Source organism: Amblyomma maculatum, chromosome 9 (genome assembly GCF_055883805.1).
Source record: "Amblyomma maculatum isolate TAMU_Amacu chromosome 9, ASM5588380v1, whole genome shotgun sequence".
In the NCBI taxonomy this organism is placed as follows: Eukaryota; Metazoa; Arthropoda; class Arachnida; order Ixodida; family Ixodidae; genus Amblyomma; species Amblyomma maculatum.
This window is the reverse complement of record NC_139352.1, coordinates 81046709-81071745: the sequence shown is the minus strand read 5'-3', so window position 1 is coordinate 81071745 and position 25037 is coordinate 81046709. Positions and strand designations below refer to the sequence as shown.

At 45.6% G+C, this 25037-nt stretch overlaps 2 protein-coding genes across 4 annotated transcripts in view; one reads left to right on the top strand and one right to left on the bottom strand.

Moving 5' to 3' along the window:
* Positions 1 to 1375: 1375 nt before the first annotated feature.
* Positions 1376 to 5915, top strand: LOC146179567 (uncharacterized). The gene is made up of 3 exons (XM_084579222.1): positions 1376 to 1598; positions 2105 to 2306; positions 5558 to 5915. Exons 1-3 carry the CDS (start codon positions 1394 to 1396, stop codon positions 5844 to 5846), a joined length of 696 nt encoding a protein of 231 aa, XP_084435348.1. The 5' UTR covers positions 1376 to 1393; the 3' UTR covers positions 5847 to 5915.
* Positions 5916 to 12230: 6315 nt separating this feature from the next.
* l(2)gd1 (lethal (2) giant discs 1) overlaps positions 12231 to 25037 on the bottom strand; it is a 49813-nt gene continuing 37006 nt past the window's right edge. For 2 of the 3 annotated variants that reach the window (XM_084579219.1, XM_084579221.1), the window contains exons 17-25: positions 24404 to 24462; positions 20919 to 21035; positions 19666 to 19730; positions 17705 to 17749; positions 17578 to 17630; positions 15449 to 15500; positions 14454 to 14553; positions 14278 to 14368; positions 12231 to 12679 (exon numbers count right to left, since the gene is read on the bottom strand). In XM_084579219.1, coding sequence (XP_084435345.1) covers positions 12560 to 12679; positions 14278 to 14368; positions 14454 to 14553; positions 15449 to 15500; positions 17578 to 17630; positions 17705 to 17749; positions 19666 to 19730; positions 20919 to 21035; positions 24404 to 24462 — 702 coding nt within the window. In that variant the 3' untranslated portion in view covers positions 12231 to 12559. The remainder of the gene's footprint in view (positions 12680 to 14277; positions 14369 to 14453; positions 14554 to 15448; positions 15501 to 17577; positions 17631 to 17704; positions 17750 to 19665; positions 19731 to 20918; positions 21036 to 24403; positions 24463 to 25037) is intronic. The other variant, XM_084579220.1, reaches the window with a different exon arrangement.

The following is a 25037-nucleotide window of genomic DNA, read 5'->3' as shown; positions in this document are numbered from 1 at the left end:
ATACTACAGTTTGAACATACTTCCACTTCAACATTTATTCAGCCTAAAATTGTCCATGATTATGTATAAACTAATAAGTCATGCTCATATTGATGGCATTGCCAATCAGCATGTAAATTCTAATCCCACCAGTTTTAAACAGCGCAATAATCTTTTGCCAAAAGTCAGGACTAATTATGGAAAATTTACTACCTTGTTTGCCGGCATATCCTACTGGCATTCTTTACCTCCAGAAATTAAACCATCGCATACTGTTCACTCATTCCATTTCCGCATGAAACAATATTTAATAAACATGTTACATGGTTAATTTTCTTCAACTGTTCTAGTTCTTTGGAATGTGCTATATTGTCTGTTCTATGCACTGAAGTTGATGGTCTGCATATTTATCTTCTTTGTTCTCATTGGTGTATATTCTAAAAGTTGTTTTGTAGATTGTACTTTTATAAGAATTACTTGTTATACTGCTTTTTTTTTTACATTTCTACCTCACTTGCTTTGTTCTGGGAAGTCCCCCCAACAGTCTTGTACTACGGGACCTCCTTGTGTACAACTCTTCTGTATCATTTTTTTTTTGTATGTATGTATGAAATAAACTTGAAACATATAAAGCCCCGCTTTAACCAAGTCGTATGAACGTGCCTTAGTGGCCTATAGGGGTAACGAAATGCCAGGGTCCTAGCAGGCTGATTCTGACATAATCGCCCCATGTGAAACGAGAGACTCAAGTTAATTGGCAGCTCCTGCCAACTGAGCCGCGGCTCCGACCGCGCCACGCCAACCGCTTGAGTTGGGAGCCCATCTCTCGCTTTTGTGTCACTTGGGATGTGATATCACAGCGTCACATAGGTAAGGCGTGGCTACCGCCGCGCTACGCTGAAGGCTCGAAACCTAGAGTAGTATTGCTTTCGCAAAAAAAAATGGTTCCTTTTCAAAAAACCCTACAGCGCCACTAACCTGAAGTTTTCATTGCGTCTCACCAACTATATAGCCTAGCACCATGTTTTACATCGGAGTTCGCAACATGCGCGGTGTTAGATGCGAACCGTTACTAAGCAACCTGTTCACACGTATCCAGCGTGTTTTAACAGCTGCTTATGCTGCCGTGTATTTTTGAAACAAGTTACGCACTGAAGTAAAGGATAAATGGCTCCCATCCGTTATCTCTACATTTCTTACAATGGTGAAGAGTGCCTCAATTGTGGGGCCAGCTTCAGGTTTCCTGTTCATGCCGTGAAAGCAAAAGAGGTTGAAGCGACGCCAGATAGCACCACGCGGGCGCGTGTCGATAGCCTCCAGAAGAAGTTGAAGCAGCTGAACAAGAACAGTCCCGCCTTGTGGATACGTGCCACTTTTCAGGAAGCCTACAACAACAACGACGGCAGCGAGTGCCATGCTAGGTCTGGGAAGCCCCGTGCCCTACTTGGCTGCGGCATGGCTGTTGTCCGCCTACTGCGCCGTCGCAGGAGACGCAGCAGCGCCCGACCTGAACGCCGCCCAGCTGCGGCTCGTGGCCGACAGACTGAAGCTGGACCAGTGCCGCAGCCTCGTCGAGTCGCTCCGCTCCGACGACTACGTCCTGGACCACACGCTTGATGGTATACTACGCACGCGCGACCATCGGCAGGTTCAGAACCGGAGAACACAATTAGTGGACGACCGGACGCACAGGATAGGAGGCGACGATATTCTATACACACCACAATTTTTTATTAGGAGCCAGTTAAAAACTACTACTGCACCTTTGTCATTTGAGTTCACTGATGTGAGAAATAAGCCTGGCCCATGACGAAGGAACTTAAACAAACTTCAGCTTCCAGGCCTCGTTGAGCGAGCGAACTAATCGGTCATTGTTTAAGGCTCGGACATGGAGACTAGAACGCTAAGACAGCAATTTTCAAAGGACAACGCTAGGCATGTGAAAAATAAAAAATGCGCCAAATGACCTGGCACATTATTAGTTCAATGTGAGTGGTTTCTGTTAGCACGCACTAAGACAACGGAGTTCCTTTAAGCACGAATTTTCTCCGCATTCGTGAAAAATATGCGCAAAGCGCTTGTGGTGTCCTCCGCAAGCCCCAACACCTTCCGTGTTTCACTGCAGGCCACTCGGAGTCCAGTGCCCTGTCCTGCTACCGGCTGCTGGACCTGTGGAACCGGCAGCGGCCGCCCAACAGCACCTTCCAACAGCTGCTGGTGCGGCTGCAGGAGCTCGGACACCGAGACTTGGCGGATGACCTGGCCCGCGTTGTCTACGGCGAGAAGGTGCTCGCCGTCAAGACAAACTTCCTCTCCGACCCGTTCAGGCAAGGCTCCTCTCATCTTCGCGGCCGGCTTGTATGAAGAGCAGAAATAGGAATTATTTGTTGCTGCAGCTAGCGCAGAACATGGTTAAATAGAGGTCATGACAAGGCTGCTTCCAGCACTGCAGTATTGGAAGTAGCCTTCCGTCACCAGTGAACATAGGCTCACAGTGATGAAGGATCGCGATGAGGAATCGCTGAATGTATACCGTAGCTTGATTCGCAAGTCGTAATGAAATAGCACTAGTAGAACTAGTCATTTTGTAGTGGTGGTAGTAATAGTACTAGTAGCAACATATTTATTACGAAAAATGAAGTCTAAGATTTGTGAGCTGGTGGAGTACTCAGTGCAGAACCTCTGCATGGTCTGTGCTGCTGTTCTTGCCTGCTGTACCAGGCTGCACTCCATGGGTTTTCAAATCCGCAAGATGAGTGCGCGAATCACATTGTCCTACAGATATAGAAATTTCCCTCACTCACCGTAGATTTTCGGAGAAAAAAAAAACTTGTAACCCACTTCCACGGAAACAACCACTCTAGGCATTTTTGAGCCCATCTGCTCCCCGCACTTTAGCTTTGTTTGCAAAACACTAGCTCTGGAAGCGTTCATCGAAACAGCATACTCTTGGATAGCGTTCACTAGGAGGCTCGATTACTCGATCGTGTCTTCGGGAACGGCAAAATTCTTATTCGCAAGCAGGTTAGCAAGTAAGTTTTCAACTACTTCAGTTCTATAAAGCAAGTATAGCACATAGCTATCGCTCCAAGCAGCGCCGTAGTGTTAAAAATGCTCGGCTAATATGTAGTTACACAGACAAGTAGATTTATGTGCTCCTTCATCCACTTAGTGTGCCACCTGCTTCCACCACTGATACGGCAATATCCTCGTTCGTCCGTTGATCGTGTTTCCGGAGGGTTCACAATACGCCACATGGCGACAAACTGTGCACAACCGTCCTGTAAAATTATAATTTCTACAAAGTTATATTCGCATACCGCCGATCCCGGGAATATCGAAGGGGATCGCAAGGTAGTTCGATATATCAATAATTACATATATAAAACATGCGAAGAGATGCGCTTCTTCACAATACAGAAGCGTCAATACTATACGAACCTAAGCTTAGCAGCACGCTTTCTGCAGCGATGTGTGCACGCCGTCTTACTGGCAGTCACCCGCTCGCACTGGGCGTCGGGACCCGCAAGGCGCACGTACTCGCAGCACGCCGGGCATAACCTTGCGCAAGGTGCAAAGAAAAAGAGCGCCCCCCCCCCCCCCCCCCCCCCCCCCCCCCCCCCCCCCCCCCCCCCATGGTGCAACTGGTCAGTTGCACGTACGCGGTGGTTCAGTGGCTAGGCACTCGACTACTGGCTGAGCCGGCATGACCGGGTTCCAACCATGGCTGCGTTTCAATGGAGGAGAACGAAAAGGACGTTCGTGTTCTGTGCTATTTTCAATGTGGAGCCTTCCAGTAAGACGTGCACTGCACCCTCACACCGCTCTTAAACCCACATACAATGGATTTGACACATCTTCACGTCGAGGCAAGGCGACCAATTTGGGGGTGTTTCAAAAAATAATTCCACTCACGTCCGTACTTCTGCAAACAGCAGGCGACTGCCGCCGTCCCATAACCGCGACCGCTACAATGAACCGCTCATTTTAGAGCTACCATTCCTGAAGGTCAAGCGACACCGGGAATTGACCTCTAATTAAGGAATGCAGTCGCTACAACCACGTAAGCCATCGCCGCGGCAGAGGACACTCCCAGGGCACGTCACCACGTGTACAAAATATCGATGGCAAGCCTTATTCACCTGTGGTGAACACGGTTGCGGCCTCCGAATTTGGTCCGGGCCACCCTTAACTTTCAATTCAGCCAATTTGGCCCAAAATCGATATCCAGCCTAATTTTAATATGGCAAACACGGCGTTAACTTCCAAATTTGGCCCAGGTAACCCCCAAGACCTGACCTCGGCCAATTTGGACTAAAATCGATGTCTAGAATTATTCGGCAAAGGCGAACACGGCGGTGACTCCAAATTTGTCCTGGCTACCAGCAATTTTGATCCGAACCATCCCAAAATTTGACCTCAGCCGATTAGGTTCAGAATGGATGTCCGGCCTAATCCCACTATGGTGAACACTACAGTTAACTACAAGTTCGCCCTGGGCCATGGAGGAAGGAAATACTAGGAGGGAGCATGACGTCACACGGCCAACCTTCGCAAGCCAAGTGCCGATGAAGCCGCTTCCTACCCCGTTTTTTCGCTCTCCTAGTTAGACCCTATGTTTTGATGGGTGCGTTTCAGTGCGCGCATCTGCCATGGCGCGGGCGCGCGGCTGTGGGGGCTGCTGGGTGCTGCAGGTTCGGCGGACCCCGCGCTACCCGAGCGGCGCCGATTCGCGCATGCGCGCGAGTTTAGATATCACCGCACGCTATCACGTGACCTAACACGTAGGGGCCGACTCGCTCCCTTTTAATTTTTATGACTAGGCCTCATATTGCCGCGCGCTCCTTCTATAGTTTTTCCTTCCTCCATGCCCCAGGCCAACCCAAAGTTTGCCCTCGGCAGATCTGGATTAAAATCGTACTACAGCATGTGTAAAAATTGTCATTGATAAGCATTTTGCGCAAGCATGCAACCCACGCATCTTCCCGTATTGAGCTGAGAATCGATATTCAGGTTCTGCGCCGTCGAATCACTACTGATTTTTTTCCCTTCCTCCACGACCGCTACCAAGCAGTCTTCCGTTTCCGCCAATGTGGAACGCTTTACTACAGCCAACCAGTGACGTTCTAGCAAGCGCCTCCGCACACAAATAGGTGAGACAACGGACAGCAAGCGACAGCTTTTGCAGCTAAAGCTACACTACGCTACCCTTGAGCATTTCGCCGGTGCCTGAAAGAGCGCACCGTTGCCTAGCAACCAGTTTCGCCAACTCGGGTCTCTCCCTTTATGTGGAAGGGTGACATTAGAGGCAGCCTGCCATGACATTTCAATTCACGTTACCCGTATGCCACGCAGGCACATTCATAACAGGCATGAAAAGGGGTTCTGCATAGAACGCCCGGTGAATTATGAATGCGCTCAACGGAGCGGAAAGCTTTCGCTCCACATTCAGTTCAGTAGCGTTGAACCCCTCCAATTTTTTGCTCCAATGTGGCTTCTATATGTTATTGCATAACAGCGGGCATGACAATTTATATGACGAAGACGACATTTCACAGCCCAATTCATTTCGCGGCAGGAAGATTTCGCCTCACGAGGACCTGCGGTCCCGGAGCAAGCTGGTCGATGCCTCGTCGTCGCCGGACGAACGCCCCGGCCACAGTGAAGGGGACGAGCACGGGTCCACGGTGGAGCTAGTGACATTCGCGCTGGCGCTGTCGCTCATCATGTTGCTGGGCACGTTCATCTGCAACCGGCTCACCAGCCGGTGTACCATCAAGCTGCCTCCAAGGAGCCTGCGGCACAACGGCATCCGGGAACACGACTCGCGGGATTCAACGCTCAGACTGCTGCCCGAGCCCGTCTGAAGGCACCGTAGCACGCTCGATGGCCACAACCACGGTGTACAATAAGAACGAACATGGGAGCCGTAAAATGTCATGTGTGGTATCTCTCCTGAACGACAGCAGCCATCGAGTGACTGTTCATACGATTAACTTAGTACAGCTAAAAGAAATATAGCCATATAAGAGCAAATGATAATGGTGCTTGGGAGAATGCTGAGACAGCAAGAAAGTAGAGTGGATTAGGGAACAAAAACGAAGCAAATCCGAAATCAAATCCGAAATCCGAGAGGGCATTTCGATATCTGAAATAAGCACGATAACAGTCAGACACCAGTAAAATCAAGAAGCAAAAAAAAAAAAAAAAAACTGGCACCAGTAGTGCGAAAGTAATTTTACATTCACCGATATGCGACCGTTGTCATGAATGACTGAATTCTGGAGGACACAAGCTTCATATACGGTTTGTATGCCACTTAACAGCCATCACGTTTTGCTCTCCCACACATCAATGTGAATGTATAGAGCTACTTTTCTCCAAACTTCTCTCAAATCAAAGGGTGTCCGAGAAAAAAATGTTCATGTAATACCTTTCTGATAAATGCATAACAGGTTGGCATGCATGTGAAATTACGGGACACATGACTGCATTCCATACAAAGCTCATATGTGTGCACATTGCTGCTGCTTGCAACGAGTGGGCTAGATGACCTAATAATTTTGCAGTTTATGATTTCTCATACGATCACAGCAGACTTCTCATTTTGTATTTTGAGCATAATAATGGTCACTTTATATAACTTTCGAGCCAAGTTACAAAACTCATCTCAACAATACATAATACCGATACCAACACAGAAACCATGACATACTGTTTTGGCAAATCTTGGCATTCTTTTACAAGCCTTGGATTTGGAATGGCCAAAGAATAATCCAAGATATTGTGCTCTACCATGAAAAATAAGTCGATGGGCGCGAAATACCAATGTACAGTAGCTAGGCACTCCACCACTTGCATCCAAACAGCACCATGCAGCACCCTTCAACATCCTTTCTTAGCTGTCACAACCACATATTTGTAGTAGACAAGAACAGAGTAGTTGAGAGGGAAAGAAAATATCAACCTCCATACACAGCATTCGATGTCAGTGTATGTTGAAGAACCCCAGGTGGTCGAAATTTCAGGACTCTTCCACTAAGGCGTCTCCCATAGCCTTAGTTGCTTTGGGATATTAAACCCTACAAATCTAACCAAACATTTAAACCTACGAAACCTACATATCTGTGAGCAAACAATTTCTTTAAATTTTGCAATTTCATTTTAAGGACTAGAAAATAAAACGGGCTCAATGTAACTCACCCCTACCTTTCAGACCAGCAAGTACAATTGGCACAGATTACCATTTTCCTCCCCCCTTTCGAGTCATGCCTGTGACAAAGGCTTGCATGTTGCATGTTGCGTATTGCCATCCGCAATTTAACACCTGCAATCCTTCAACAATGAAAAGCAGATCCCATTACATGGTTTGGTTTTGTGGGCTTTAGCGTCCCAAAGCGACTAAGGCTATGAGAGACGCCGTAGTGGAGGACTACGGAAATTTCGACCACTTGGGGTTCTTTCACGTGAAGCGACATTGCACAGCGCACGGGCGCCTTGCTTTTCGCCTCCACGGAGAAGCGATCGCCGAAGCTATTCGATCCGACATCTTGGCACTAACCACTGTGCCACTCAGACGGTGTGGACATGCATGTGGGGTGTAGAACCGTGCAAACAAGCACCACTGCATGATGTCCACAATTATATTTTACTAGGCCCGCTCAGTAAGGTGGAAACGAGACTGCGTTCTACCTTGCCAGAAAGCTGAATCTGACCTGCTCGCGCAGCGCGCGCGAGCTGACCTGGCGCTTGTCCTCGTTGCCTTTGATAGGCCAGGACCGGGACACCGTTGGCGGAGGCCTCGTTCTTCGAGGTCCGAGCTGGACAAGGCCGCCTCCCAGCCCTGCCACGTTAGCTGATTTATTATGTCAATACTGCTGTTTTTCTGCAAAGCCCATACTCATGACGTATAAGTTTGCCTTCTCACCACAAAATTTTAACTTCGCCGAAAAGGAATCCGGCTTGAAGCGCTGGATTACTATAGAAGACATAGTTTGTAGCCTTCAAAGGTGGCACTCTTCCGATTTATTAACACACTTAGCAGGCCTCGGGTATGTCTGCCATTCAAGATGCAAATGTGATATCTCGGAATGTGTTGCCAATGGAAGGGCGGACACAGGATTCTGGAGACGAAGGGCTCGGGCCGAAGCGTGTGCGCGCTCGTTTCCTTCAACTCCCGACCTGGCGCGCGTACCAGCTTCTTTCGCGCAGCTTGAGTCCAAAACTGATTAAAAATCTTGCAGGCTAGAGGCGTGATTCCGCCACGCACATCTATAGTGCGCCTGGGAATCTTATACAAGGTATTTCAATGCGGAGCCTCGCGAGGAAGCGACGAATGGCAAAGTGTGGATGATGGTGCTGCGAAGTAAACTGCAAGTTGAACCGCCCCAATCAGGGGGGAATAAGGCGGCACAATCAGCAAAGACTTAAGAGGCGAAATAGGTCGGTTGCACACGACCAATAAAGACAGTATCTTCCCGCGGCCGTCGACGAGCAATAGGTATTCGGGTGCCCGCTTGAGGACATTCGTGAGGACACACGGCGTCGTTTCGCAAAAACGTGCGTGCAGCTTTGAAGGTGGGTTGATGTACACACGACGAGCAGACTGTCTGGGCGACCAGACGAAGTCAAGTCCACTTGTCGAAACATTGGCTCGACCTGAGAACTAAGACCTCCCCCCTCTAACATTGTTCAGTCTCTTTCATACCGTGTAGCCATCTTCCTCTTGTTCTACCTGAAACTAGGGACACATCAGTCAGGGAGGAAGACGTCTTTAAACACTAAAGTTGCTGCGTGTACGGAGCAGGCGGAGCTCGTCATCGGTAACCTGAGCAGCAGCTATGGCCTTGAAATCGATGACTGGTAGGCCGTGCACAGCTGCGTGGAGTGCGTTCGATCGCCGACATGACGAATCTCGCTGGTGCATTCAGAAATGTAGGCGAGCTGCCTTATTTTGTGGGGAGCATAGGAGGTGATACTAGACGCAGCGTGGATGTCAGGGGTTTGTGGTCAATAGGACATGAAAGGAGTGGCCCTCGAGGATAGTGGCGAAAGTGCTTGATGGCCAAATGGGCAGTAGTTCTCAGTCAAAGGTAATGTAGTGACATTTATAGCAAGCAAATTTCTTCGAAAAGGCTATACACCGGCAATGAACTGCTGCCAGACCGCACCAACAGCGGTGTCTGATGCGCGTCAACCATGACCGATGTTGGCACATCACAGTTGGGATGGACGAGGAGCGTCGCACCGGCAATGGCTTTTGATTACTTGAAACACGTTCAGCAGTTCGGCCCAGGCCACAACGGTGTTCGGTGTCTTGCAGCCCTGGAGGTAGTAGAGAGGCTGCAGTATGTTAGCGCAGTGAGAGATGGTTTGGGCGATTATCGTCAAAAAGCGACTCAGACTATTCATTTTCAGGAGGGCTCCGGAAATTTCGACCACCTGAGGTTCTTTAACGCGCACCGACATTGCACAGCCCACGGGCGCCTAGCTTTTCACCTCCGCCGAAAAGCGGCCGTCGCGGCCGGGATACACAGCGAGGGATGAATCGATGGTAGTATTGGCGAGGCCAAGGAATTCGCATAGATGCCTGATGGTGGACAGCTGAGGGAACTCACGAATGGCTGGAACACTGGTAAGGAGTGGGTGAACGCTCTTGGTATAGACGCGATGACCGAGGAAATCCAACTCCGCGATACTGAACTCGTTCTTGGGAGAGTTAACCACAAGGCCAAAATTGCCAAGTCGTGCGAGCACTTGACTCAGGTGGAGCTTGAGCCTCAGCGATGGTAGTGAAGACAATGTCGTCAAGATAAGGTCAACATGTATATTCCCTGCAATTCCTGGTCGACGAAACGCTTAAAGGCCTGGGCGGCACTGTGCAGACCAAAAGGCACGCAGAGATATTCGAACAAACTGAAGAGTGTTGTAATGGCAGTGTTGAGAATATCCGAGTGCTCCATGGGAATCTCGTGGTATGCTTTCACCAGGTAGACCTTGCTAAAGATAGTGCAGCCATGCACCGCCGTCGTAAAATCCTGGATGTGGGGAATCGGATAGCGGTCTGATACGGCGGCTTTGTTCAAACCATGGTAGTCGCCGCATAGTTTCCAGTCTTTTTTGGGCACCATGTGAAGTTGAGAGGTGGTGAGGCTCAAGAACTGGAGGAAGGACGAATGAAGCCGAAGTCAGCATGTGTTTGAACTCCTTTTTGGTAACGAGCAGGCGATCTGGTGCGAGGCGACGAGCCCGTGAGTAAACATGAATAGAGGAGCGTTGTGACAATAAATCACGCTATGGGCGACCGCAGAGTGGAGAGAGGGTGGTAGAAAATCGTCCGGAAACTCGGCAAGGACACAAGGGTTGGGAACGGTCGCGTATGCCTGGTGAAGCTAGAGCGGTGAAGCTCGATAGGAAACACCTCGGACAGCTAAAGTCTCGGAGTCCAAGCTACTGCAATGCCGCATGTCAAGGGCAAGCTTGTAGTGTTCTAAAGTCTACTCCTATTATTGGGTGGCACACGTCTGCGATGACAAAGACCCAGCAAAAGGTACCCCTGAGACAGATGTCAGCAGTCACTCGGCCAATGTAAGAGGAAGGACAGAGCTCGGCACCTATATTGATGAGATAGCGAACTCTGCTGCTACGGTCAGTGACATGATCTTGAGCCGAGACATCAGTCGCCATCAGTGTTCGGCCGAACCGTTCCCAGTGTAGCAGCAGGGCTGGCAGCATTGTCGTGCATCAAAGCCGTAGCGATGGTGGTACCAGCAAAGCAGCGAAAGTGGAGAATGGTAGCCAGCATGACCGGGCTGGAACGGCGACGCTACAAAGAACACACCCAGGTGTGCGAAGAGCAGCAACACCAGCTATGAGCTGCGTGGTTTGCCGAGTGAGCTCCGCGTTAGCGTCGAGGAGCCATGCATAGCAATTGCAGTAGCCGCACCAAAGGACAGAGTCAGAAGGGCAATGTATTGAGGCCATGGAGAAAAAAAATAGTATACACATAATCTTGTCAGTTAGTTGAGCCAGAGAGGCCACAATTATGATAGTCAATATTATGCACACCTGCTGTGGAAGACGCTCCAGGAAAAGTTTCAGCAGAAGTCCACTCTCAGTAGATGTAGCCAGCCCTCCAGCCAAAGTTTGCATGCAACGCAATAAGTCGGTAGGTTTTCGGTCACCGAGCTCCTCGGATGCAAGAAGTTGCTTAAACTGACGCAGTTCCGTTTCGGTGCTGTGCTGGATGAGCATCGCCTTAAGATGATCATAAGGTCACTCGGAAGGTGGGGACGACAACATGGTCAACTGCGAATTGATGTGGTGATGACAGAACAATGAATGATCCAATGGTGATGAACCACTAAAGTTCGATGTCCGACAACCCCCTAGGCTCATGAAAAGGGGGCTGGAATGCATAGAAGGCTGCACATCTAGGGCAGAATCTGAGGCCATGGAACACAGGAAAGGAGAAGAGAGCGGGCTCGGGCTGCCTAGCAAAGTGGCTGAGGCAGAGCCGGGTGGGAGCTGAAGGTGAAGGCATGAAGTCCAGAGTCACCAATTTGTGGCGCAGAAAAAACAGACACACATCGCTGCCTGTTGTCCACACTTGTTTTACCAGGTCCACTCAGACAGGTGGAAACGAGACTGTGCGCAGCTAGAGTTTTATCTAGCCAAAACTCCAAATCTTTTGTTGTTGCCCTAATAAAAATGTGTACCCACAAAGAAAAGTCTTCTCTGAGCATGCACTGCGCATGAGCTGGCGCCTGTCGTCTTCGGCTAGACTATCATCATACATGATAGGACGCCACACATGCATGAAGACTTGCATGAAGCACACACTTCCAACACACTTTTGGCCAAACAACTTTTGTTCACTATGTATTGCTTTCATTTTCATTAGTTTCTTCAATGCTTTGACTAAAGCAAGTGAACTGAATTTCTGTTAGATGACGTGTTATTAGTGAAGGAAGTTGGACAGGGTTTTTTTTAATATTCATGATGGACAACAGTGCAGTCTATAGAAAGGAAGAAAAGACAAGTGCTCACTTGTGGCTTGAATAACAATTTGTATCAGCACTTCTATCTGAGCACAGTTTGTTTTCAAACCTTTTTGTACATTGGTGCAAGAAATAATTAGCCTGCATAGATAAGTGGATGTTGCACAACTGCTCAGCAGTGAAAACAACAAAGGGTTCATGGATTCGTAAGACCCCAGCAAGATGACATCATGGCCAGACATGACACAAAACAAGATTGTATTCCATTTTAATGGCAGTTTGCCTCCACATGACAAATGCATATAGACACTGCAGCCAACAATTACTTCATATAAATAAAATAGCGCTCTCTGCTTAAGCCTGAACACTCAGCATGAACTGGCAGCACAGGGCAACATTTGTAGATGCATGAACAGCTACGAGAGACTGCACTCGTTGCAGGGGGCTCTCATAACAAGCAGACCGAATGCATATATATATACAGGTGCTAGATAGTGTAACTGTGCAATTCTTCCCTTCTAAAAGCAAGCTGTAGATATAAAACATGGCTGTCTGCCTAACAAGCAAGGTGTAGGTGAAAGCTAGCTGCCAATAATGAGCCACCTGTGCCTAATCTCCTCCACCTGTTTTGACACAAAAGGCTCGCGCACGCGCACTTTTACTTCAAGTTTGCCACCACTGGGACGCTTGCTGTCAAACACCTAGAAGGAAATAGAAACAATTCTTGTTTTTTACTTGAGCAACACAAAGCAATAGTGAGCGAGCTTTCACACTTTTAATCATGTGACACTAATACCCCAGTCAAGCGTGCAAGTTAAAGTGCACTTCCGCGGAGTGCACTTCGCAGCTTGAAAGAGACTTTACGCTACGCAGTGCTAAACGGGAAAGCGAAGTGCACTCGCATAAGCACTTGTTGGTACGAAACTAGCAACTGAAAAACATGTTTTAAAAAAGAAATTGGAACCTCTAAGCGTGAAGTTCAGGGAACTGCTTTTTAAAGTAGTAAAACATTAAAAAAATGCTTAAAATTTGGCACCGGGCCATGATTCGTAGACCCCTTATCAACGAACACCATAAACAATAACAACCGCCCCCTAACTGAAAATGGCGTAGCCGCAGTAGCGCACCACTCATAATGTGGAAGTTGCGTATGCGGTTACATCACGTTTTTGTTATTTGACATTTTGCCCGTCGCTATTATAAAACATTTCATCAAATGGAAATATGTACAAAACAAGTAAAATCAACTTGTATACGTATCTTATTACATAATGCATTTGTGACGAATAAATTTCTGCCGGCGAGGCTACGCGCTCAGCCCTCGAAGTCTGTTTTGCGAACGTACTCCGACCTGAGTGCACACTTTGGCAAGTGCACTATGTTACGCTGTTTAGCAACGGTAGAGTGCACTTTTCGTAAGTGACACTTGCCTTAAGTGCGCTTTATTTTGCGCGCTTGACAGGGGTATAAGTGGTACTAATATGCTGCTATGAAGGTTACAAAGCACTACTTTCTGATAATGCTAACTTTTACTACTGCTGGGTGTAAATAGAGTGCCCCCAACTGGTGGTATCGAAAGCAAGCAGAGATTAAACCATCTTGTTATCCTAGCAGTTTACAGCCAATGTAGCTAGGCCCTGACCTCTATGACTATTCCTCCAAGACCTATTTTCTGGGCCCTGATGCTTATGTGCGTGCCAAAGAAATGCACGCACGCTGGAAAGGCGGACATATTCAGGTGGCGTATGTATGTTTGGAGACGTAGCTAGTGGATGCTCACTGCGCAAGTATAGTGAAAAAACAGTCATAACAAAGCAAACATATGGGCCCCCCTTCAACTTCAATATAATAGGGTTTTTATTCAACTAGATATGCAACCGTGTACTGTGTTCACTGTTCAAGCAGTGCTGAGCAGTCATTGCTATAAGTACTGTCAGCCACAGCATATCGGTGCTTCAGTACATTGATTGATTGATCTGGTGGTTGAAGTCATTATCAGGACATCAAAGTCCCTAAACGTGCAATTATTTAACGCCTTTGCTGAAGGTGCAAGACCAAGTTTAACGCGATAAAAGTACCCGTTCTCCCCCAAAAGAAAACTAAGTGTAGTGAGCGCCATGCAATTTGAATCCCGTGAAACCAAGACTGGTACATTTCCTACTGCCAATCTTCATCTACCTTGCTTTGAATTCACCTGTAAATTTCAGATATATGCACAACAAACTTTAAAGGTACACACTGCTAAGTCCTCATTTCCTTGCACACACACACACACAAAAATAAATTAGAGGGAACTTACATCATAGCTATCATGAATTTCACATTTGTTTTCTAATTCTTCAAACTTGACAGAAGCGGTGCCTATCACGGCGTCACTTCGCAAGAATCCCCTGCGAGGAAAAAAATGTTACAGCAGTGTCACAAATTAGTGCTGACGCCATTACGTGCTTCAAATCAAAATAGACTGGTTCACACCTCTTTGCCCACACTTCACACTTGATGGGGTGTCGTTTCATGATTCTTGCAAGACTCCGAGACTTCCGGTTGACTTCAAATTTGAACGCCTCATTGAACTCTGAAAGGAGAAGACAGATCTGCTGATAGTATAAAGATACGAGGTCCGAGCCAAAGCTACACAATACAGTAATTCTCAGCCCAGTGCCCTTAGATGTCACCACCAAATGCGTCTTACGCAGGAGTCTACAGTTTAAAAAAAGAGAAAAGTGTGACAGGTAGTAAATTTGAAACCAAAGCAGCACTATATTATTGCCCTGTGTAGTCATCAAAATGTTCAATTATTTCTTCACCTATCAATTCAGTTCAAATTCATTGACCAACTTCCAAATCACCAGATGTACATACAGTAGGGCACAGTAAAGTTGTAGAACTAAAATCACGAATAACACAAATTTGGATTGATATGGTTTTGTGGGGTTTAACACCTCAAGGTGACTAAGGCTATGAGAGACACTGTAGTGAGGGCTTCCGGAAATTTAAACCATCTGGGGTTCTTTAACATGCACTGATATTACACAAAACATGGGCACCTAGCTTTTCGCCTCTATTGAAAAATGGCCATGGAGGCCAGGATTCGATCCTGCATCCTTGGGCAGCTTCTGGCAGCTTTTTACTCAAAGAGTTTGCAGCACCTCTATCAGAGCATTCAAACAGAGCTATTTAACTTTCCTCAAGACTAACGTGCCGCATTTAAAGCACAAAAAGAAATGTATTCATAGTGTCCAAGAAGAAAATTATTTCTTCTAAAATCTAATAATGTCATTAGATTGGTATGATAAAAATATATATGGATACATTGGCTTTAAGGGACCACTACAATGAACATTGCTGTATACTTTCGGCTCATGTTATTTCGGACTCTCTACAAGTACAAAGTCACAGCATGCCTGGGAGTATGATGACCACAGTCAATGCCAGCCGCCCTGACACAAGCCAACACTTCACTTCCTCACCTGGGTTGTTAGTGTCCTTCACAGTTCTAGTCCTTGCTGACTGTGGCGCATCCTAAAAAGCGACAAATACCACAAATTATTCGTCTGATGGAAAATGGATCACCACCTCAGGATTTAGTTCGAATTCTTTCTTAGAATTATTTCTTTCTGCAGTAAAACACTTCCCTGTGTCACCAATTTTATCAAAGCAACAAACTTCTCACATCTTTTTCTGAAATTCAGTTAGTGCCTCTCTGCATGAAAAAAAAAAATGAGAATCTTTTGCAGAAGACTGTCTGTATCCCATAACAGAAGATAGAATTCACCATGTAGTGATTGTTTGGTGCAATGTTTTCAAACAATTGCACCGAACAAACTCACTACATCTTTATATATATATAATATTTCATACTTTTACCACACCAAATATATCTAAAGCAATACAATTACTAATACTTATAATTTAAAATTGCCTATTTTAACCTATAAGTAAAGTGCAGATGAGGAATGCATGAAACAACACTAAGATCGAATCACACATACAAGAGAAAGTTTTCACAAAAACAGCAGAAGCATGAATGTGGCAAAAACTGATCAGAAACAGCAAAAAAGTCACCTGATGATTACAACTAAATAGAAAAAAAAAAGTATGTTTGAGTCAGCAAAGCACTCACTGCTAAAAGTGACAGAACAATATATTATTTCTAAAAAATACTGAAATTGAAATTACAGTAAAGGCTCGTTAATTCGACTCCCGTTAATTTGGAAAATCGGATAATTTGACCTTTGCGCCTGGTCCCCAGAATTATGTATAGGAGTCTATGGGACGAAACTCTTGTTAATTCGGACGGATTTGACCACACAACGGATAATTCGGACAAATTCGGGCAGCTACCGAGGCTCGAAAACGAAAATAAGACGAACGCGGCGCAATAGCGATACCCAAAAGCAGCATCGCCATGGACATCAATTAATCAACTTGGCTCGACTTGTGGCTGGATGGGCGCTTTTTCTTGTTTTTTCACGAGTCGACGTTACTGGCGGTGCCATTTTGTCGTTTTGCTGCTGTCGGTGCGCTACGCTGTTGTATTGAAGACTGCTCACTTTAGTGCGGCTCATTGCTTCTCTGTTGTACGCTGGTATCACCGCACTCACCCCCGATGGCAACACCGGCGAAACGGCCGAAGAGCTAGGAGGCCAAGAACTTGGCTACCAAAGTGGAAATTTTGCGGGCCCTTAAGAACGGGCTCTCCCGACAAGAAGCAATGAAAAAATATGACGTTAAAAGGAGTACTTTAAGCACATATGTAAAAAACTAAGAACAGATTCTTCAGGCGTTCGAAAGCGAGAAGTTCCAAGTGTCAAGGAAGCGTCTGCGAACAGCAGCTCATCCGGAGTTGGAAGAAGCCTTGCTTCGGTGGGTGGTCAACTCGCGTGATGCAAACCTCCCATTGAGTGGACCCCTCATCATGGCGCAGGCCGAGAGGTTTGCACTGATGATGCATATCGATAGATTCAAAGCGTCAGAAGGGTGGTGTGCGCGCTTTAGAGACAGACATGGTCCAAGGAAAATAGTATCCGCGCGGGTTTCTGCGGGAAAGCAGACAAGCATCCGTGATTACTTTAAGTAATAAATGTATGTTGAGATAAAATCGTGCATGTTTTTTTTTTGTTCTCTCGATAATTCGGACATTCGGTTAATTCGGACATATCTTATTGTCCCTAGAAGTCCGAATTAACGAGCTTTTACTGTATAAGGTTATTTATACTAGCGTGTTAGTAAAGCCTACAGAGCATCAGTCTATAAGGTGATGATTGTACGCCTGTAAACACGTGGCTGCACAGTCAGATACAAAGTTTGCAGGATGAAGAATCACAGAAAAAGCAAATTACTAATGTGTGGTCAAACAAACAACACTGAAGCATAGGGGGACATGTGCACAGCACCTTCTGGAAGAATATTGGCTGACTGAGAAATTTTTCCCCACAAATCCACGTCCTGCAAACTTTTACATGCTGCAATCAAACTGTACATGCTGTAATAAAAATATATATACATATACTAGCAGAATTTAATTTCACTCCTTTCAGTAAAACACGAAATATGCTGAAATCTCAAACCTAGAAAGAGCGGTACAGCACAGACTCACATTGGGGAAGGGAAATGTAACCATCACATAGGAGTCCAAGTCGTCGGGCTTCCCTGCGCAGCGGTTGCGTGTGAGAAATGAGAAGAAGCGGCTTACTTGAGCAAGACTGGTCACGAGAAACACATACGGGCACATCCGCACGCCAGCGCACTCTTGACTGTGACCTTTCGACCTAGACGCCGTCAAAAACACGACAACCGCGCTTCAGGCTTGCAGCTCACTGCCAGGCTCAACGCAGAGCAGCAAAGAGAAGCTGCGTCAAGACAGTGGTTAAGCACTACGACAGAAATCAGGGAGGTTTTATTTCTATTAGTTTAACGTGACATGCTGAGACAGTGAGCGTGAGAAGACAGTCGGGCGAAGCAAGGCAAGTGGCACGCATTAGCATAAAGAGAGAACCTTGCAGTGTACTAAATGGGTGCAAAATCATGCCCTGCCAATCATTAGGCTGTCAATTAACTGCGCTAATTGAGGAGGCGACTCATATCTGTACTCTGAATACTGTCAAAAACCAGAAACATTATTTGGCTGTAATCCCTTAGGAACTGAATTTTCAGTATTGTGTGTCTAATTAATGAAAACATGAATGTGAAGCAGGAGAAAATGAATCAGAATCAAAAAGTGTTATTTGAAGTCAGCATTCAAATATGCTGAACCACCGATTACACCAGAGGCAGGACATTAGCATTTTGTAAATATTAAATATTCAGAATGTTCAAGTGCGCTACTACTGACCTTCCTTTGGTTCCAAACTAAAGAGCGAAAATTGAGCAGCGTCAAATGCTAAAAACTTTCGAGCTCCAGTTGAGAAGACCATAAGCCAGGCCTTTTCTTCTTTGCCCCTGTTACCCTGTTGTCCATCCACTAGAATTCACACCAAGAAAAGGCAAAAGTAACAGGATGCAAAAGAGGGTGAGGTGGATGAGATTGGGAGTGATGAGATAAGGTAGTGGGCAGGGATTAGACAGCTGCAGTTGGAGCAGTGTAGGGTTGATTGGAAAACAGTAGGAGAGGGTATTTGTACTGCAGCGGATACAGTTAAGCTGCTGCTGCTGATTGACGATGATCAACTTTGGTGTATATATCTTTTTCATTCTCCCCATCAATAGCAATACATTCACAATATGAAAATATCTGCAAAGATTTGTTTTGTACTCAAACACACAAAAAAAAAAAAACTACCTACTCTGTATTTTGTATTCATTTCCAAACTGAGAACAACTGCTACCACGAGTCTAGTAAATATTCAACGGTGATGGTAGTGAAGTGAAAGCCCTTTACCGAGAATCTGCGACAGCATGAGCTCTTTTGGCACAGCTTACAAGCCTGCAAGCAACAAGCCGTGTTTTCAACAGCATGCAAGCCCCGAACTCGCCCGAGGTCAAAGGTCACCAAGTGCTGAACACGCGACCATGCACGTAAACCATGCTGCCATGCAACACTCTAAGCACACAGTCATTCGAATCATCCAAAGCACAGCCACACAGCTAAAAAGAAAACCTATAAAACTCGCAGTTCAGACAAGAATGGTCTGGTGCGGAATAGTGTTGTTGATAAATTTGCCTTTGCCACCCCTTCTGCTACCCAGCTTGGTTTAAGTTGGTTGGTAGGATAACTGCCCCACACTATGGTAGTCCTACTTTTAATCCATGAACCAAGGAGAAATTGTTTTTAAGCTCTAGAGAGTCTGGGGAAGCTGCATGTCATTGCTTCGTAGTTGTGTGGCCGTGCTTATGTCGATGCTAACGAATAATTTCTCCCTCGATTTAAGCCCACTTCACTTTGGGCAATTCCCTCAAAATGTGTTCTAATGTACACTAAATGCAACCGCCAAGGTTAGTTCACCTCAAATCTACCGCAAACTGGTCTTTTGGCAAAGCCCGTCAATCCGCAACCCCATCAGGAGAAAGCACTATGAACTCTCAGACAAAGAAGAAACAAGACTACACGTCATTTCTGACTAGCTTCAAGAAACTGGAATATCGCCCTTCTAGTAAAAGATTGATATTTCATAGAAATCACATAATAAAATGCAGTGAAACAGCACCAGTTCATGAGAAAGTTGAAGAAAAAGACAAATTTACTGACCTGGCAAGTTGACGCCTCTGACTATGGACACCTCAATGTCGCTATCTGTCAAGTCGTGATTGCACCTGAAGGATGAAATTAAAACATAAACATAAATTTACAACTGCCCTGTCTTTCTCTTCAGTTTTGTTCCGACATAAGGACATCGCGGACACAGGGCTTAGAACTGAAGCAGCTATTTAAGGGCAATGCTTACTTTGACCAAATGTATCATGTTCCACACTCCACACACGGTGATCTGCTCAACAATCACACTCTTGATAACCATAACAATTCATTTCTTTATTTATTTATTAAAATACCTCACAGGTTCCAAACATAGAACATTGTGTGAGGGTATAATGGAGTAAGAAATGATGCATAACTTAAATATACAGAAGCCTGAAATGCAAACAATTATTAAAATGTGCATAATAACACACAAAGACTTATAAGGTCATACAACAGTTAGCGGCATTCGGCGAAATCAACTTGCACACAGTGAACGCAACGTACAAAGGTTGCATTCCGATTGCAAGGAAGGTGCTCAATTCTATTTTGTACCTTAGTGGGTCAGGCATGCTAGCAATGCGTTCTGGAAGACCATTCCAACACTTAGTAGCATGTGGCAAGGCAGAAACGTTAAATGCATGCGTTCGGCCGAATAGACGTAGAAAACTTAGATTGTTATTTAGTTCGGTTTAGTTTATCGGGTCTCATGTCACAAAGTGACTCAGGCTACAAGAGAAGTCACAGTGAAGGGCTCTGGAAATTTCGACCAGCTGGGGTTCTTTAGCATGCACTGACAACGCACAGCACGCCACGCCTTGCTTTTAGCCTCCATCGAAAAGCGGCCGCCGCGGCCGGAATTAGATTCGGCCGGAAGAGATCAGCCTCCCTCGCTGAGCTGCTGTACATAGAACTGTGAGCATGTAAGACATTTTCAAGAGGAAAAAATAAGGACAAAAATAAATCACCCAGTTAACTAAATACTAATGCATACAGATCATAAATTCACGGCCCTCAATGTATGCTAGTTTTACCACCCTTGCATATTAACAGTGACATAAAATAACTGCTCGCAAGAAGTCTGCACTGCCAAACCTTGCATAAGAACCCAGTGAGTTAAAATCATATATCTGTAACATTTTGCACTAGCTAACTGATGCACTAACATGCTTCATTCAGGTGACTAATATCAGCAATGAATAAGTCAAGGCACTAACACACTTCATTCAGCAGAGCATCAGAAGGCAGAGAATAACAGGCCTCACCGCACAATGGAGAACACCCTGGTCTCGTAGTGAAAACGTGGGAGCGGGTCATTGCGCTGCCTGAGATTTTTCACAACCAGGAGATCACGATTCGTGTCCTGGGCCAGCTTTTCGAACCTAGGAGGGGAAAAAAAATAAAAAAGCAGAAAATGGGGGAGTATGTCATGGACACTATTGATGGTGTCCAAGCCCAGGCAAATGATTATTAAAAGCATTTTAGTACGTGCTACACAGTTCGTCTTTGTAAATATGCGTCAAGCTCGCATGTGTTGAAATATTCTTTTTTCCCCCCTTTTCATCTCCCATAGCTTACTCTTCCGCTTTGCCCACAACAAGCCTTGCAAAAAAAAAAAAAAAAAAAGAAAGATGTGAATTTAAATGTGCATTTGGAAAAGGAAGTAAAATGTATTCATTCGGCCAAATGAAAAGTAGAAATTGCAATGCACAAACACAAAGTATGCTTCAACCAATACCAGAATAGGAAGTAACAAAGTCCCACAGTAGGAACATCTCCCCAGCCCTTACAGACATTAGCGAGTTGAGCCGGCTGATGAGGAATAACAGCTACCATCCCCTTTCTTGCTTTCTTGTTTTGCTAAGCCCACCAAACCATTGTAATTAAACTCTGCAGAAAGAGCTATGGTGAAGAACATTTAATCCGGGTGATAATTATGAAACATGCACAAATCCTGTCTCGACTACACCATTTTAGAATCCCACTGGCTACTTAACAACACCTAAGCCATACTTGTAAGCAGGTATATCTTGTACAGACCAGAGCACAGAGAAAAATTGCGCACTGACAGACTGAAAGCCCCTTAGCGCCATCTCTGCACCATTGTTACATCTGCGGTAAAAATGTGACCAACAAGTCCAAAACATTGGTTTACTCAAGCGTATTTCTTCTATAGCAGGCAGATCTTTGTGTTCCAACCAAGCCTTTCCTTCCGTCAATTTACTTGCCACAAATTATTGTTTTCACAACACGCAATGGCAATTACAGTCGCCGACCTCTTTTTTGGACACGCCAGTGCCCGTCCGAATAATCAAACAGTCCGAAAAATCAGTGCATTTAAAGAAAAATAATAATTTTCTGCGAAAAATTAGCTTTAAAAATCATGAACTTCGCCACTCCGCACGTTTCGTTTATATGTCGATAATAGGGAGTTACTACAGCATAGCGCAATCTGCTAGTGTGTGCAGCTTCCGTGTACCACCCATCTGCATTCCCTTACTGCCACTGCCTCACATGGCAATGATGAAGAGAAAGCCAAGCTAGTCCGTCCGAATGACTCTGCTTCACCTAGCGTTCACAGCCGCGGAAAACTGGTTGTTTGCGGCAACAATGCCCGCTGGCGTCTGTGTCATGCCGAAAAAATGAGACTTTGACCAAAAACGATCTCTACAGTATTGCTGGCATCAAATTTGGTGCGAAAAATTTAACTTTAAGACACCAGACACCATACAGTCTGAAATATCGGTCGTGAAAATGTACATGTTCATATGGGGCGCGTGACTGTTCCTGAATGAACGTCCCTAATATTCGCACCAGTCCGAATTATTGGAGTCTAAAAATTCGGTCGGCTGCTGTAGAAAAATTTTCATTTGCTTTTTGTATGTTTCTTCTCTACTTGATCATACCTGCAGTCATGTTACAAGGAATATGGAATAATTTATGGAATAATTTGGTCAACTATGAAAAAGCACTACTGGGTCATAATTGATCACTCTAGGTACATACCGCATGTTACAGCACTGAATGCGAACTGTAATATGCTTCTATTATTTAAATCGCTTGCTTATTTGGGCTGAAATTTGGCACGCAGATAGCGTACAACCGTCTATCGTTTTTAATACTAGTTTACATGATGTATACTTGTCTAATTCAACCAGAATTTATTCGAAACCTGCGCCGTCTGCATCATCAGCAACCCAAAAGAAAGCTTCCTATGGGTCACAAACGATGCAAACGACGCGGATTTCGAATGAATTATTATCAAACCAAGCAAGGACATCACCCAAGCTGGTATTGAAAATGATAGGCGGTTGTATGCTGTCTGTGTGCCGAATTTCGGTTGGTTGGTTGGTTGGTTTGTGAGGTTTAATGTCCCAAAGCGACTCAGGCTATGAGAGACGCCGTAGTGAAGGACTCCAGAAATTTCGACCACCTGGGGTTCTTTAACGTGCACTGACATCACAAAGCACACGGGTGCCTTGCTTTTCGCCTCCATCGAAAGGCGGCCGCCAAGGCCAGGATTCGATCCCGTAGCCTTGGGAACAGTAGTCGAGTGCCGTAACCACCGCGCCAGGCCGGCAGAGTTTGTGCTGAATTTCTGTGCGAATAATCAAGCGATTAAACCGAAAGAATCGCATTATGGTTCGCATTTAGCGTTTCAGCACTCGTTATACGAGCGAGCCAGTTCCAACGATCAAAATGGGCCATAGTGTGCATCACCCCACTTGACCAAACTCGTAGGTTTTAATGGGTTGCACTACTATTCAGCGAGCTATTTCAATGCTACTATACAGATCAATGCCGCTAACATAAACACAGCAAAGCAATGCTGCAACTTAGGGAAGCACTTACCTTTCTTGTGTAGCCGAGAAGTAAAACTGATATAGAATTTCGCCCCGTCGGCATTTGGCCGAAGAAATGATGCAAGTTTGCCTACACGTCCCATAACACAGTCACTGAATGACTAAAACTGTGACGGCCATCGTGTTAAGCTGACCCTTTCAAATGCATAACCTTCTAGTGCATTCCTACTTTGCTCGAAATTTACTTCTATGCAGATTGTAATCATTCATCGTTAATGCGCGTTGTTTGTGGCGGCCCGCCCTTGCGGTTTCGGTTCGTCCATGTGACCGTAACAGACGCATGAAATTTGATCTCTATCTTTGTTAGGGCGCTAGCAGAGGCCCGTGAAGACCTTCTAGGACTTGCAAGGAGTGTTGAAAAATTGCTTACACATTGCAGCAAAAAAATAAAAATAACCGATTGTGACTTTTGGTGCGATGTGTAATTTGCGGCGACTCGCCTTTGAGGTCTCATTCGCTCCACGTGGTCGCAACGAAAATGTGAAATTGATCTTTATCTCTATTGGGATGTTAGCGGAGGCTAGTGAAGGCTGATTTTTAACTTTGTTGATGCTCTCTCAGCTTATCAACACTTACAAGGTGTCACTGTTCTCCCGTTTAGTTTCATTGATGCTACGACTGTAATACTCCCCCTATATATCTTTGGCCTATTTATCCGGACTTTTACAATTTCGTTTGTTTAAAATCAGCAATAGAAAAATTTGACACTGGGGGAAAAATTTTTCGAAAATATTCGAAACACTAAGGGTTAGCAAGCATCAACATCACACAGCACACGGGCACCCATCTCGCGCAGTCCACGAGAAAGTGCAAATAAAATACATAGGGTTCTTTAGATCAAGACACTGCAGCGATCCAGAGTTACAAAATGTAAAGGCCGTTCTTACTTGGTGCCAGAAGACACATCACCCAGTTTGAAGAAGTGGTCCTTGTTCTGAATGCACATCTGCAACGCAGCATGACCGACACCTCAGGAACACGGTTCATGCCCACACATACACCAATCAGTGTGACAGAAGCCATCAAAACAAAACTGACAATGCTCTTAAGCAGGCAAACCAAAAGCAGGCCTTCACTCATGAGTGCTTTTGTTATCAGGCTTGGTCAGTGAGAAAAATTATTGACATCTATTTCAGATTTCAGCGGTGTCTGTGCATGACATAATATTTTTACACAGCAGCAGCATTCACACTGTTCTCGAGAACTACAACACGTCATACTTCTAGTGCATAAACCTCCAGCGAAAATCCTTTGAAAATCCAGTGGTTCTACAAGGGCTGATGCAGAACCAAGCTAGGTGCTATTAACAATGTCTTAAATCACTGATCCTAAGTCTCAGTTTCTTGGGCTGCGTTTGCGGGTTCCGCAAAAAGCCACATCGGCCGAAAGGGCCTTCACAATACATTCCTTGCATGTGCATATTGAGCAGAGTAGCTGCCATACGAAAACCCAATTTTACTATTCCTCTACGCTGGCCAACTAAATTATCTTTCATGCCAAGGGCCATTTGTTCAGCACAAC